This window comes from Taudactylus pleione, unplaced genomic scaffold, assembly GCF_031769625.1.
Source record: "Taudactylus pleione unplaced genomic scaffold, aTauple2 ptg001043l, whole genome shotgun sequence".
Taxonomy (NCBI): domain Eukaryota; kingdom Metazoa; phylum Chordata; class Amphibia; order Anura; family Myobatrachidae; genus Taudactylus; species Taudactylus pleione.
Genome location: NW_028285444.1, coordinates 385,985 through 400,402, shown reverse-complemented (window position 1 = coordinate 400,402; position 14,418 = coordinate 385,985). Strand labels below are relative to the sequence as shown.

Sequence of the window (14,418 nt, the reverse complement as noted above, 5' to 3'; positions counted from 1 at the left end):
TTGTGCTGCTAAAGGCCTCATTACACAATGCACAGGAATAATAATAATTCCATTGCTGTGTGCCTGAGAGGGTTTGTGCTGTTTAAGCCCCCATTACACAATGCACAGGAATAATAATAATAATAATAATAATAATAATAATATAATTGCCTCTGAGTCTCATAGGGTTTGTGCTTCTAAAGCCCCCATTACACAACGCACAGGAATAATAATAATAATTCCATTGCCTGTGCGTCTGAGAGGGTTTGTGCTGCTTAAGCCCCATTAAACAACGCACAAGAATAATAATAACAATAATAATAATAATAATACTAATTCCATTGCCTGTGCATCTCAGAGGGTTTGTGCTGCTAAAGCCCCCATTACACAATGCACAGGAATAATAATAATCATAATAAAAATAATAATAATAATAATTCTATTGCCTGTGCATCTGAGAGGGTTTGTGCTGCTAAAGCCCCCATTACATAACGCACAGGAATAATAATAATAATAATAATAATAATTCCATTGCCTTTGCGTCTGAGAGGGTTTGTGCTGCTTAAGCCCCCACTACCCAACGCACAGGAATAATAATAATAATAATAATAATTCCATTGCCTGTGCATCTGAGAGGGTTTGTGCTGCTAATGCCCCCATTACATAACGCACAGGAATAATAATAATAATATAATTGCCTGTGCATCTCATAGGGTATGTGCTTCAAAAGCCCCCATTACACAACGCACAGGAATAATAATAATTCCATTGCCTGTGCATCTGAGAGGGTTTGTGCTGCTAAAGCCCCATTAAACAACGCACAAGAATAATAATAACAATAATAATAATAATACTAATTCCATTGCCTGTGCATCTCAGAGGGTTTGTGCTGCTAAAGCCCCCATTACACAATGCACAGGAATAATAATAATAATAATAATAATAATAATAATTCCATTGCCTTTGCGTCTGAGAGGGTTTGTGCTACTAAAACCCCCTTTACACAACGCACAGGAATAATAATAATTCCATTGCCTGTGCATCTGAGAGGGTTTGTGCTGCTAAAGCCCCCATTACATAACGCACAGGAATAATAATAATAATTCCATTGCCTGTGGTCTCAGAGGGTTTATGCTGCTAATGCCCCATTACACAACGCACAGGAATAATAATAATAATAATAATAATAATAATAATTCCATTGCCTGTGTGTCTGAGAGGGTTTGTGCCACTAAAACCCCCATTACACAATGCAGAGGAATTATAATAATAATTTCATTGCCTATGCGTCTGAGAGGGTTTGTGCCACTAATGCCCCCATTACACAATGCACAGGAATAATAATAATAATTCCATTGCCTGTGTATCTCAGAGGGTTTGTGCTGCTAATGCCCCCATTACACAACGCACAGGAATAATAATAATAATAATAATAATATAATTGCCTGTGCGTCTCATAGGGTTTGTGCTTCTAAAGCCCCCATTACACAACGCACAGGAATAATAATAATAATTCCATTGCCTGTGCGTCTGAGAGGGTTTGTGCTGCTAAAGCCCCATTAAACAACGCACAAGAATAATAATAACAATAATAATAATAATAATACTAATTCCATTGCCTGTGCATCTCAGAGGGTTTGTGCTGCTAAAGCCCCCATTACACAATGCACAGGAATAATAATAATATTAATAATAATTCCATTGCCTGTGTGTCTGAGAGGGTTTGTGCTGCTAAAGCTCCCATTACACAACGCACAGGAATAATAATAATAATAATAATTCCATTGCCTGTGTGTCTGAGACGGTTTGTGCCACTAATGCCCCCATTACACAACGCACAGGAATAATTATAATAATAATTCCATTGCCTGTGTATCTCAGAGGGTTTGTGCTGATAATCCCCCCATTACACAACGCACAGGAATAATAATAATAATAATAAGAATTCCATTGCTTTGCATCTGAGAGGGTTTGTGCCACTAAAACCCCCATTACACAACGCAGAGGAATTATAATAATAATTTCATTGCCTGTGCGTCTGAGAGAGTTTGTGCCGCTAATGACCCCATTACACAACGCACAGGAATAATAATAATAATAATAATTCCATTGCCTGTGCGTCTGAGAGGGTTTGTGCTGCTAAAGCCCCCATTACACAACTCACAGGAATAATAATAATAATAATTCCATTGTCTGTGCGTCTGAGAGGGTTTGTGCTGCTACAGCCCCCATTACACAACACACATGAATAATAATAATAATAATTCCATTGCCTGTGTGTCTCAGAGGGTTTGTGCTGCTAAAGCCCCCATTACACAACGCACATGAATAATAATAATAATAATAATTCCATTGCCTGTACATCTCAGAGGGTTTGTGCTGCTAAAGGCCTCATTACACAACGCACAGGAATAATAATAATTCCATTGCTGTGTGCCTGAGAGGGTTTGTGCTGTTTAAGCCCCCATTACACAATGCACAGGAATAATAATAATAATAATAATAATATAATTGCCTCTGAGTCTCATAGGGTTTGTGCTTCTAAAGCCCCCATTACACAACGCACAGGAATAATAATAATAATTCCATTGCCTGTGCGTCTGAGAGGGTTTGTGCTGCTTAAGCCCCATTAAACAACGCACAAGAATAATAATAACAATAATAATAATAATAATACTAATTCCATTGCCTGTGCATCTCAGAGGGTTTGTGCTGCTAAAGCCCCCATTACACAATGCACAGGAATAATAATAATAATAATAAAAATAATAATAATAATTCTATTGCCTGTGCATCTGAGAGGGTTTGTGCTGCTAAAGCCCCCATTACATAACGCACAGGAATAATAATAATAATAATAATAATTCCATTGCCTTTGCGTCTGAGAGGGTTTGTGCTGCTTAAGCCCCCACTACCCAACGCACAGGAATAATAATAATAATAATAATTCCATTGCCTGTGCATCTGAGAGGGTTTGTGCTGCTAATGCCCCCATTACATAACGCACAGGAATAATAATAATAATATAATTGCCTGTGCATCTCATAGGGTATGTGCTTCAAAAGCCCCCATTACACAACGCACAGGAATAATAATAATAATTCCATTGCCTGTGCATCTGAGAGGGTTTGTGCTGCTAAAGCCCCATTAAACAACGCACAAGAATAATAATAACAATAATAATAATAATACTAATTCCATTGCCTGTGCATCTCAGAGGGTTTGTGCTGCTAAAGCCCCCATTACACAATGCACAGGAATAATAATAATAATAATAATAATAATAATAATTCCATTGCCTTTGCGTCTGAGAGGGTTTGTGCTACTAAAACCCCCTTTACACAACGCACAGGAATAATAATAATTCCATTGCCTGTGCATCTGAGAGGGTTTGTGCTGCTAAAGCCCCCATTACATAACGCACAGGAATAATAATAATAATTCCATTGCCTGTGGTCTCAGAGGGTTTATGCTGCTAATGCCCCATTACACAACGCACAGGAATAATAATAATAATAATAATAATAATTCCATTGCCTGTGTGTCTGAGAGGGTTTGTGCCACTAAAACCCCCATTACACAATGCAGAGGAATTATAATAATAATTTCATTGCCTATGCGTCTGAGAGGGTTTGTGCCACTAATGCCCCCATTACACAATGCACAGGAATAATAATAATAATTCCATTGCCTGTGTATCTCAGAGGGTTTGTGCTGCTAATGCCCCCATTACACAACGCACAGGAATAATAATAATAATAATAATATAATTGCCTGTGCGTCTCATAGGGTTTGTGCTTCTAAAGCCCCCATTACACAACGCACAGGAATAATAATAATAATTCCATTGCCTGTGCGTCTGAGAGGGTTTGTGCTGCTAAAGCCCCATTAAACAACGCACAAGAATAATAATAACAATAATAATAATAATAATACTAATTCCATTGCCTGTGCATCTCAGAGGGTTTGTGCTGCTAAAGCCCCCATTACACAATGCACAGGAATAATAATAATATTAATAATAATTCCATTGCCTGTGTGTCTGAGAGGGTTTGTGCTGCTAAAGCTCCCATTACACAACGCACAGGAATAATAATAATAATAATAATAATAATTCCATTGCCTGTGTGTCTGAGACGGTTTGTGCCACTAATGCCCCCATTACACAACGCACAGGAATAATTATAATAATAATTCCATTGCCTGTGTATCTCAGAGGGTTTGTGCTGATAATCCCCCCATTACACAACGCACAGGAATAATAATAATAATAATAAGAATTCCATTGCTTTGCATCTGAGAGGGTTTGTGCCACTAAAACCCCCATTACACAACGCAGAGGAATTATAATAATAATTTCATTGCCTGTGCGTCTGAGAGAGTTTGTGCCGCTAATGACCCCATTACACAACGCACAGGAATAATAATAATAATAATAATTCCATTGCCTGTGCGTCTGAGAGGGTTTGTGCTGCTAAAGCCCCCATTACACAACTCACAGGAATAATAATAATAATAATTCCATTGTCTGTGCGTCTGAGAGGGTTTGTGCTGCTACAGCCCCCATTACACAACACACATGAATAATAATAATAATAATTCCATTGCCTGTGTGTCTCAGAGGGTTTGTGCTGCTAAAGCCCCCATTACACAACGCACATGAATAATAATAATAATAATAATTCCATTGCCTGTACATCTCAGAGGGTTTGTGCTGCTAAAGGCCTCATTACACAACGCACAGGAATAATAATAATTCCATTGCTGTGTGCCTGAGAGGGTTTGTGCTGTTTAAGCCCCCATTACACAATGCACAGGAATAATAATAATAATAATAATAATAATATAATTGCCTCTGAGTCTCATAGGGTTTGTGCTTCTAAAGCCCCCATTACACAACGCACAGGAATAATAATAATAATTCCATTGCCTGTGCGTCTGAGAGGGTTTGTGCTGCTTAAGCCCCATTAAACAACGCACAAGAATAATAATAACAATAATAATAATAATACTAATTCCATTGCCTGTGCATCTCAGAGGGTTTGTGCTGCTAAAGCCCCCATTACACAATGCACAGGAATAATAATAATAATAATAAAAATAATAATAATAATTCTATTGCCTGTGCATCTGAGAGGGTTTGTGCTGCTAAAGCCCCCATTACATAACGCACAGGAATAATAATAATAATAATAATTCCATTGCCTTTGCGTCTGAGAGGGTTTGTGCTACTAAAACCCCCTTTACACAATGCACAGGAATAATAATAATAATAATTCCATTGCCTGTGCATCTGAGAGGGTTTGTGCTGCTAAAGCCCCCATTACACAATGCACAGGAATAATAATAATAATAATTCCATTGCCTGTGGTCTCAGAGGGTTTATGCTGCTAATGCCCCCATTACACAACGCACAGGAATAATAATAATAATAATTATAATAATAATTCCATTGTCTGTGCATCTGAGAGGTTTTGTGCTGCTAAAGCCCCCATTACACAACGCACAGGAATAATAATAATTCCATTGTCTGTGAGTCTGAGAGGGTTTATGCTGCTAATGCCCCCATTACACAACGCACAGGAATAATAATAATAATAATAATAATAATAATAATATTAATAATAATGATTCCATTGCCTGTGCATCTGAGAGGGTTTGTGCTGCTAAAGCCCCCATTACACAACACACAGGAATAATAATAATAATTATTATAATAATAATTCCATTGTCTGTGCATCTGAGAGGTTTTGTGCTGCTAAAGCCCCCATTACACAATGCACAGGAATAATAATAATTCCATTGTCTGTGAGTCTGAGAGGGTTTATGCTGCTAATGCCCCCATTACACAACGCACAGGAATAATAATAATAATAATAATAATAATAATAATGATTCCATTGCCTGTGCATCTGATAGGGTTTGTGTTGCTAAAGCCCCCATTACACAACACACAGGAATAATAATAATAATAATTATAATAATTCCTTTGTCTGTGCATCTGAGAGGTTTTGTGCTGCTAAAGCCCCCATTACACAACGCACAGGAATAATAATAATTCCATTGTCTGTGAGTCTGAGAGGGTTTGCGCTGCTAAAGCCCTCATTACACAATGCACAGGAATAATAATAATAATAATAATAATAATTCCATTGCCTGTGTGTCTGAGAGGGTTTGTGCTGCTAAAGCCCCCATTACACAATGCACAGGAATAATAATAATAATAATAATAATAATAATAATAATAATTCCATTGCCTGTGTGTCTGAGAGAGTTTGTGCTGCTAAAGCCCCCATTACATAACGCACAGGAATAATAATAATAATAATAATAATAATAATAATAATAATAATAATTCCATTTCCTGTGTGTCTGAGAGGGTTTGTGCTGCTAAAGCCCCCATTACACAATGCACAGGAATAATAATAATAATAATAATAATAATAATAATAATAATTCCATTGCCTGTGTGTCTGAGAGAGTTTGTGCTGCTAAAGCCCCCATTACATAACGCACAGGAATAATAATAATAATAATAATAATAATAATAATAATAATAATAATAATTCCATTGCTTGTGTGTCTGAGAGGGTTTGTGCTGCTAAAGCCCCCATTACACAATGCACAGGAATAATAATAATAATAATTTTGCTCAATTCCCATCTGTGTGGTGGCAACATCTGCCCAAATGTAGCCAATGTTGGATAAATCTAAATCGATCTTTCTCAGCATTTCCATAAATTAAGGGGGAGATGTATCAAGCAACGCAAAGAGTATAGAGTAGTATAGTGTAGTATAGAGCAGTATAGCGTAGTGTAGTATAGAGTAATATAGTGTAGCATGGAGTAGTATACAGTAGTATAGTGTAGTATAGATTAGTGTAGTGTAATTTACTGTAGTATAAAGTAGTTTAATGTACTAGTATAGAGTAGCATAGAGTAGTGTAGTATAGAGTAGTATAATGTAGCATAGTGTAGTATAGAGTAGCATAGTGTAGTATAGAGTAGCATACAGTAGTGTAGTATAGAGTAGTATAATGTAGCATAGAGTAGTATAGTATAGTGTAGCATGGAGTAGTTTACTGTAGTATAGAGTAGTGTAGTATAAAGTAGCATAGAGTAGAGTACTATAGAATAGTATAGTGTAGTATAGAGTAGTCACAGTGTAGTATAATGTAGCATAGTGTAGTATAGAGTATTGTAGTATAATGTAGCACAGAGTAGTATAGTGTAGCGTAGAGTAGTATAGAGTAGCATGGAGTAGTTTACTGTAGTATAGAGTATAGTATAGAGTAGTATAGAGTAGTGTAGTATAAAGTAGCATAGAGTAGTGTAGTATAGTATTATGCAGTATAGAGTAGTCACAGTGTAGTATAATGTAGCATAGTGTAGTATAGAGTAGTGTAGTATAAAGTAGCATAGAGTAGTGTAGTATAGTATTATGTAGTATAGAGTAGTCACAGTGTAGTATAATGTAGCATAGTGTAGTATAGAGTATTGTAGTATAATGTAGCACAGAGTAGTTTAGTGTTGTATAGAGTAGCATTGAGTAGTATAATATAGAGTAGAGTAGTATAGTGCAGCATAGAGTAGTATAGTGTAGAGTAGTATAATGTAGTATAGAGTAGAATAGTGTAGTATAGAGTAGCATTGAGTAGTATAATGTAGTATAGAGTAGAAAAGTGTAGATAGAGTAGCATAGAGTAGTATAGTGTAGATAGAGTAGAATAGTGTAGTATAGAGTAGTATAAAGTAGAATAGAGTAGGATAGAGTAGCATAGAGTAGTATAAAGTAGAATAGTGTAGTATAGAGTAGTATAGAATTTACCTGTAATAATCAATCAGCTTCTACCTACCAATATATAGAATGTACTTGATAAATGCTATAGAGAAGCTGATTGGTTGCTATGTAGCGTCTCCACTTGTTCACTGTTTACACTGATTGATACATCTCCCTTTAAGACTGTATATAACAGGCCTTCATAACATGATTCACTCTAATGTCACATGTAGAGATATATAGCGAAGGTCCTGAGGCTACCTACCTGCTGTTACCAGTCCACTTCCTGTTACCTGTCTACTTCCTGTCACCTTTCCATTCCTGTCACCAGTCCACTTCCTGTTACCTGTCTATTTCCTATCACCTTTCCATTCCTGTTACCTGTCTACTTCCTTTCACCTTTCCATTCCTGTCACCTGTCCACTTCCTGTCACCTGTCCACTTCCTGTCACCTGTCCACTTCCTGTTATCTGTCCACTTCCTGTTACCTGTCCACTTCCTGTTACCTGTCCATTCCTGTTACCTGTCCATTCCTGTTACCTGTCCACATCCCTGTCACCTGTCTACTTCCTGTCACCTGTCTACTTCCTGTTATCTGTCCACTTCCTGTTACCTGTTCATTCCTGTTACCTGTCCACTTCCTGTCACCTGTCCACTTCCTGTCACCTTTCCATTCCTGTTACCTGTCCATTCCTGTTACCTGTCCACATCCCTGTCACCTGTCTATTCCTGTTACCTTTTCATTCCTGTTACCTGTCTACTTCCTGTTACCTGTCCCTTCCTGTCACCTGTCCACTTCCTGTCACCTGTCCACTTCCTGTTACCTGTCCACTTCCTGTTACCTGTCCATTCCTGTTACCTGTCCACTTCCTGTTACCTGTCTACTTCCTGTTACCTATCCACTTCCTGTCACCTATCCACTTCCTGTCACCTGTCCACTCCCTGTTGGCTAATTGCAATATACTGTACATTATGCATCAATCCTTCTCACCAGTCCTAATGCTGAACACTGATGGAATCACTTACTCCCTATGCAACACATTATACAATATATATATATATATATATATATATATATATATATATATATATATATAATATTATACTGATAGACAGACTGACTGTAGAAAGTCACATTGCAGTGATCGGCGAGTGGTTGGATGTCAGTTACATAGATTCTGGTTTCGCTGTCACTTCCCCCTGACTTCTGCAAACACTGTCTCTCTGTCACATCTTATTTACCATGTTCTTTTTTCCCTTCCTCCTCTTCTCCCCCCCCACCCATCACATGCTAAATGTTATTTCATTCTCTTCCTCACAGAGAGCGGGTGACACCATCGGGGGAGACTCTGAAAGGTAATTTATCTATATTATATTGTCTCAGAAGCTCTCTCAATATATCGGTTATTTCATTACGGTCTAGAGCCCGATCTCTCTAAGGACCTATTTAGGGCATGTCGGGTTGTGTTAGAGCATCAGAATGACAGTATAGAGTACAATGGTGTCATTAATGTTTTATTACAGCTAAATTGTAGCATTTTCTTGAAGAAAGCAATATATTTATTCTATGTATAAATGGTGCATCGATGAGTCTGATAACGTGCTGGGAAATTTCACAGAAGTTGCGGTAATGAAATATAAGATGATAAATGTGATGTAAGTTACAAATGATGCACTGAATTGTCTGTGTAACTCTGTAGTTATATTATTAAAGCTGGCCGCACTCATGGCGATCTGCACGCGATCTGCCCACGTGTACGATTTCCCCTGAAACTCTCCCCGGCAGCTCTGCACACGATTTGGTGTCCAATCTTCATACGATCTCTCCTGCATACAGACTGTCACAGTGCATCGTGTCCTAGATTGTCAGATCTGCCCTACGCACGGCAGATCTGACGATGCGATGTGCAACCAGCGGGGACGCGCATCGTGATCGTGAGTGGGGACTCAGGATTTGGCCATATTTTACACGATCTGTCATTCCAATGTGTCGGAATCAGCCAGATCGGGTAAAATATCGCTATGTGTGTGGCCAGTTTTAGTATCATGTAAAAAGGAGAATGATAGATGTATTATTAATTATTATTATTCTCCAATGAAAACATGAGTAGAAAACGTCACCACTAACGATATTGTTCATTGAAAGCAATGGCTGGGTCTGGCATACGATGGCGTGGAGAGTCTGCGCTAGAGATCACATGATACTGGTGATAACTTCTCCCATGCAGCGTAGATAGCGCGGGCCTGGCTTTACTGTATGCGCCATTGACAAAGCGAGTGATAGCAGCTAGCGATGGAGTCAGTCGCTGTATGTTAATTTTCTTCTGATGGTTGCAGCCGCTTGTGTTGTGTTGATGCCCACATGTCATGTTTCCATGCTCTTTCCATCAGCTTGTTACCAGCTTTTATTTATAAATATATTTATTCTTATTATTCTCTAATGCAAACGCAACTGAATAAATTACAAGCCAATTAGCAGTGTTATTAGTTTCAACAATCGATTATTAGCTGATTGCATTGTATGGCTCAGAAAAGAAACATCAATCCTAACATCAGTCACATTCGATAGTATCGATTGTACTCTGGGGCTTGCGAGAGCATGTACCCAACCTCAAGCTGTACGATCAGCCAGGCCTCGAACCTGCTCACAGAGTGACGTTTTACTACTTCCGGCCTTCTATGTCAGTCGTAGCAGGTAATTTATGTACGACCCTAAAACGCCCTCAAAACGCTGAGGCACGCTTGCGTTTTTAGACCACCACCCCTGTCAACACCCACAAACGGCCTTTCATGTCAATCAACTCCCGGAAGCCACTTCCTGCTCGTAATCCGTACGCTCTACAGCATTTTGGATCGCAAGGCCTCGTACGCACATGCGCACAACTAACCATATGCATGCGTGGTTTGGAAACATAGGATGCGTACGACCGAGCGGCCGCTTATGACTGCCTTTGAATGAGGGCCTTTATCTTCGTACACTTCATCTCTCTCTAAGGCTTAGTATAGGGGTAGCCAACCTCAGCCCTCCAGAGCTGCCAACAGGTCATGTTTTCCAGGTCACCCAGCAGGTTCACAGGTGTAATCATTACTCACTGACACATTTACCAGGTCAACCAGCAGGTGCACAGGTGTAATCATTACTCACTGACACATTTCCCAGGTCACCCAGCAGGTGCACAGGTGTAATCATTACTCACTGACACATTTCCCAGGTCACCCAGCAGGTGCACAGGTGAAATCATTACTCACTGACACATTTCCCAGGTCACCCAGCAGGTGCACAGGTGTAATCATTACTCACTGACACATTTCCCAGGTCACCCAGCAGGTGCACAGGTGTAATCATTTCTCATTAACACATTTCCCAGGTCACCCAGCAGGTGCACAGGTGTAATCATTACTCACTGACACATTTCCCAGGTCCCCCAGCAGGTGCACAGGTGTAATCATTACTCACTGACACATTTCCCAGGTCACCCAGCAGGTGCACAGGTGTAATCATTTCTCATTAACACATTTCCCAGGTCACCCAGCAGGTGCACAGGTGTAATCATTACTCACTGACACATTTCCCAGGTCACCCAGCAGGTGCACAGGTGTAATCATTACTCACTGACAGATTTCCCAGGTCACCCAGCAGGTGCACAGGTGTAATCATTACTCACTGACAGATTTCCCAGGTCACCCAGCAGGTGCACAGGTGTAATCATTACTCACTGACAGATTTCCCAGGTCACCCAGCAGGTGCACAGGTGTAGTTATTTATCACCTACACATTTCCCAGGTCACCCAGCAGGTGCACAGGTGTAGTTATTTCTCACTGACACATTTCCCAAGTCACCCAGCAGGTGCACAGGTGTAGTTATTTATCACCTACACATTTCCCAGGTCACCCAGCAGGTGCACAGGTGTAGTTATTTCTCACCTACACATTTCCCAGGTCACCCAGCAGGTGCACAGGTGTACTCATTACTCACTGACAGATTTCCCAGGTCACCCAGCAGGTGCACAGGTGTAGTTATTTCTCACCTACACATTTCCCAGGTCACCCAGCAGGTGCACAGGTGTAGTTATTACTCACTGACACATTTCCCAAGTCACCCAGCAGGTGCACAGGTGTAATCATTACTCACTGACACATTTCCCAGGTCACCCAGCAGGTGCACAGGTGTAATCATTACACACTGACACATTTCCCAGGTCACCCAGCAGGTGCACAGGTGTGCTCATTACTCACTGACACATTTTCCAGGTCACCCAGCAGGAGCACAGGTGTAGTCATTACTCACTGACACATTTGAAAAGATCCACAGGTGGAGCTAATTATTTCACTTGTGATTCTGTGAGGAAACCTGGAAAACATGCACTGTTGGTAGCTTTCCCGGATCAGGGTTGGCTACCCCTGGCTTAGTACGTAGACCCCTTTATGTTGTTATATGTTACAAATTCTATTCTTAGTCCTTTTCCATTGCTTTACCCGATCTGTCCGATAGGAGTACATTCTCCATGGTGTAACTGGTGGGCCCAGCACCTGCTTAATTACTGCCATACCCCAATGTAGCTGTCATAGGATGCTCTGAAACCAGTAGGATGTATGAAGTGTGTTTCCATAGACAAGCGTGTATGTATGTAACAAAGGACATGCGCCTAGTGAAGGGCGAATTTCTCACGTGTGTGCATATACACTCCAAAAACACACCGGAAGGATATAAGGTCCCTAACAAAATGTTTCATCAGTGTTTACACAACATCTCGGCCACGTTTTCAGTACTGGTGATATCCAGAGCCCTGGTCCAATGGCGCGTTAGCTGTCTGCTACCTGAACTGTTATCTTTTCTGCATCCTGATTGTCCTTATCTGCTACCTGTCCTGATCTCTGACCTGTACCCTGACCATCCTTGTCTATTACCTGCACCCTAACCATCCTTGTCTGCTACCTGTCCTGATCTCTGACCTATACCCTGACCATCCTTGTCTATTACCTGCACCCTAACCATCCTTGTCTGCTACCTGTCCTGATCTCTGACCTGTACCCTGACCATCCTTGTCTATTACCTGCACCCTAACCATCCTTGTCTGCTACCTGTCCTGATCTCTGACCTGTACCCTGACCATTCTTGTCTATTACCTGCACCCTAACCATCCTTGTCTGCTACATGTCCAGGCCTCTTACCTGTACCCAGAGCAGCCTTGTCTTTCTTTTGTCCTGACCTCTTACATGTACCCTGACCATTCCTGTCTGTCTTTTGTCCTGACCTCTTGCATGCACCCTGACCATCCCTGTCTGTTTTGTGTCCTGACCTCTTACATGCACCCTGACAGTCCTTTCCTGCTACCTGTCCTGACCACTTACCTGCACCCTAACCATCCTTGTCTGCTAACTGTCCTGACCGATTACCTGTATTCCTACCATACTTGTCTTTCTTGTGTTCTTATCTCTTACATGTATCCTGAACATCCTTGTCTCTCTTGTGTCATGGGCCCTCATTCAGAGCCGTTCGCTATTTGCGTTCGTTCGTTCAAAAACAAGGGGTGGCTATGCAAATGATCCGTTCGCACATTGCAGTCTGTTCACACCTCTAAGTCTGAACGAGCGAGCAAAACATACGCTCTTTTATTTCTTAAAAACGCCCCCTGGCCGCTCGCACCATACGTCATGTCCGCTATTTATTAGATTAATCGAGTACATCGAACAGGATATGAACTGCTCGCTATTCTTGTGGTTGGTTTTTTCAACCGCTATTTTGCGAGCAGTTCTGAGTTAAAAAAAAACAAGTGACGTGGTCATTGACGCTGCTATATTAATTATGCACACCCATAAAACGCCCGTTTTGACCTTTAAGCACGCCTGCGATCAGATCTCCACTCCCCGTTTTCAAGCACCTTCCCCTGTTACCACCCACTTACGCCTCATTCTGTCACTCAAAATAGCAGGCACTCGCTATATTGCGTACAAATGATTTTCGGCCGCACTGAATGGTTCGCGCATGCGTACTAAAAACCGTACGCATGCGCAGATGTGCGAACATCGCTTGGAACGAGTGTACTGCCGATAGCGAGTGGCTCTGAATGAGGGCCATGATCTCTTATATGTACATCGACCATCTCTGTCTTTTGTCCTGACCTCTTACATGCACCCTGACAGTCCTTTCCTGCTACCTGTCCTGACCACTTACCTGCACCCTAACCATCCTTGTCTGCTACCTGTCCTGACCTATTACATGTACTCCTACCATACTTGTCTGTCTTGTGTCCTGATCACTTACATGTACCCTGACCATCCCTGTCTCTCTTGTGTCATGATCTCTTACATGTACACCAACCATGCCTGTCTGTCTTTTGTTCTGACCTCTTACATGCACCCTGACGTCCTTTCCTGCTACCTGTCCTGACCACTTACCTGCACCCTAAAGATCCAGTCTGCTTCCTGTACTGACCTATTACCTTCACTCTAACTATCCCTGTCACTTGTCCTGAATAGCTATTTCTCTGGTGTTCACTTATTTAGTGACACTTACCCCATCCTCATATAGGGCTTAACGCACTTTACTAACTTTTTCATCGCTCATGACGTTACCCTATACCCGGCAATAACCTTTGAAGTTGGAAAGGAGCTATTGCTTCATCCTCATTGGGTCGAACTACTATGTGCATACATTA

The 14,418-nt window shown here is 40.6% G+C and overlaps 1 protein-coding gene across 1 annotated transcript in view; it reads left to right on the top strand.

Annotated features, from left to right (window-relative positions):
• LOC148453994 (connector enhancer of kinase suppressor of ras 2-like) overlaps positions 1–14,418 on the top strand; it is a 970,642-nt gene that overhangs the window by 734,122 nt on the left and 222,102 nt on the right. The window contains exon 14 of the mRNA XM_088461402.1: positions 9,080–9,114. Within this exon, the coding sequence (XP_088317528.1) occupies positions 9,080–9,114 (35 nt within the window). The remainder of the gene's footprint in view (positions 1–9,079; positions 9,115–14,418) is intronic.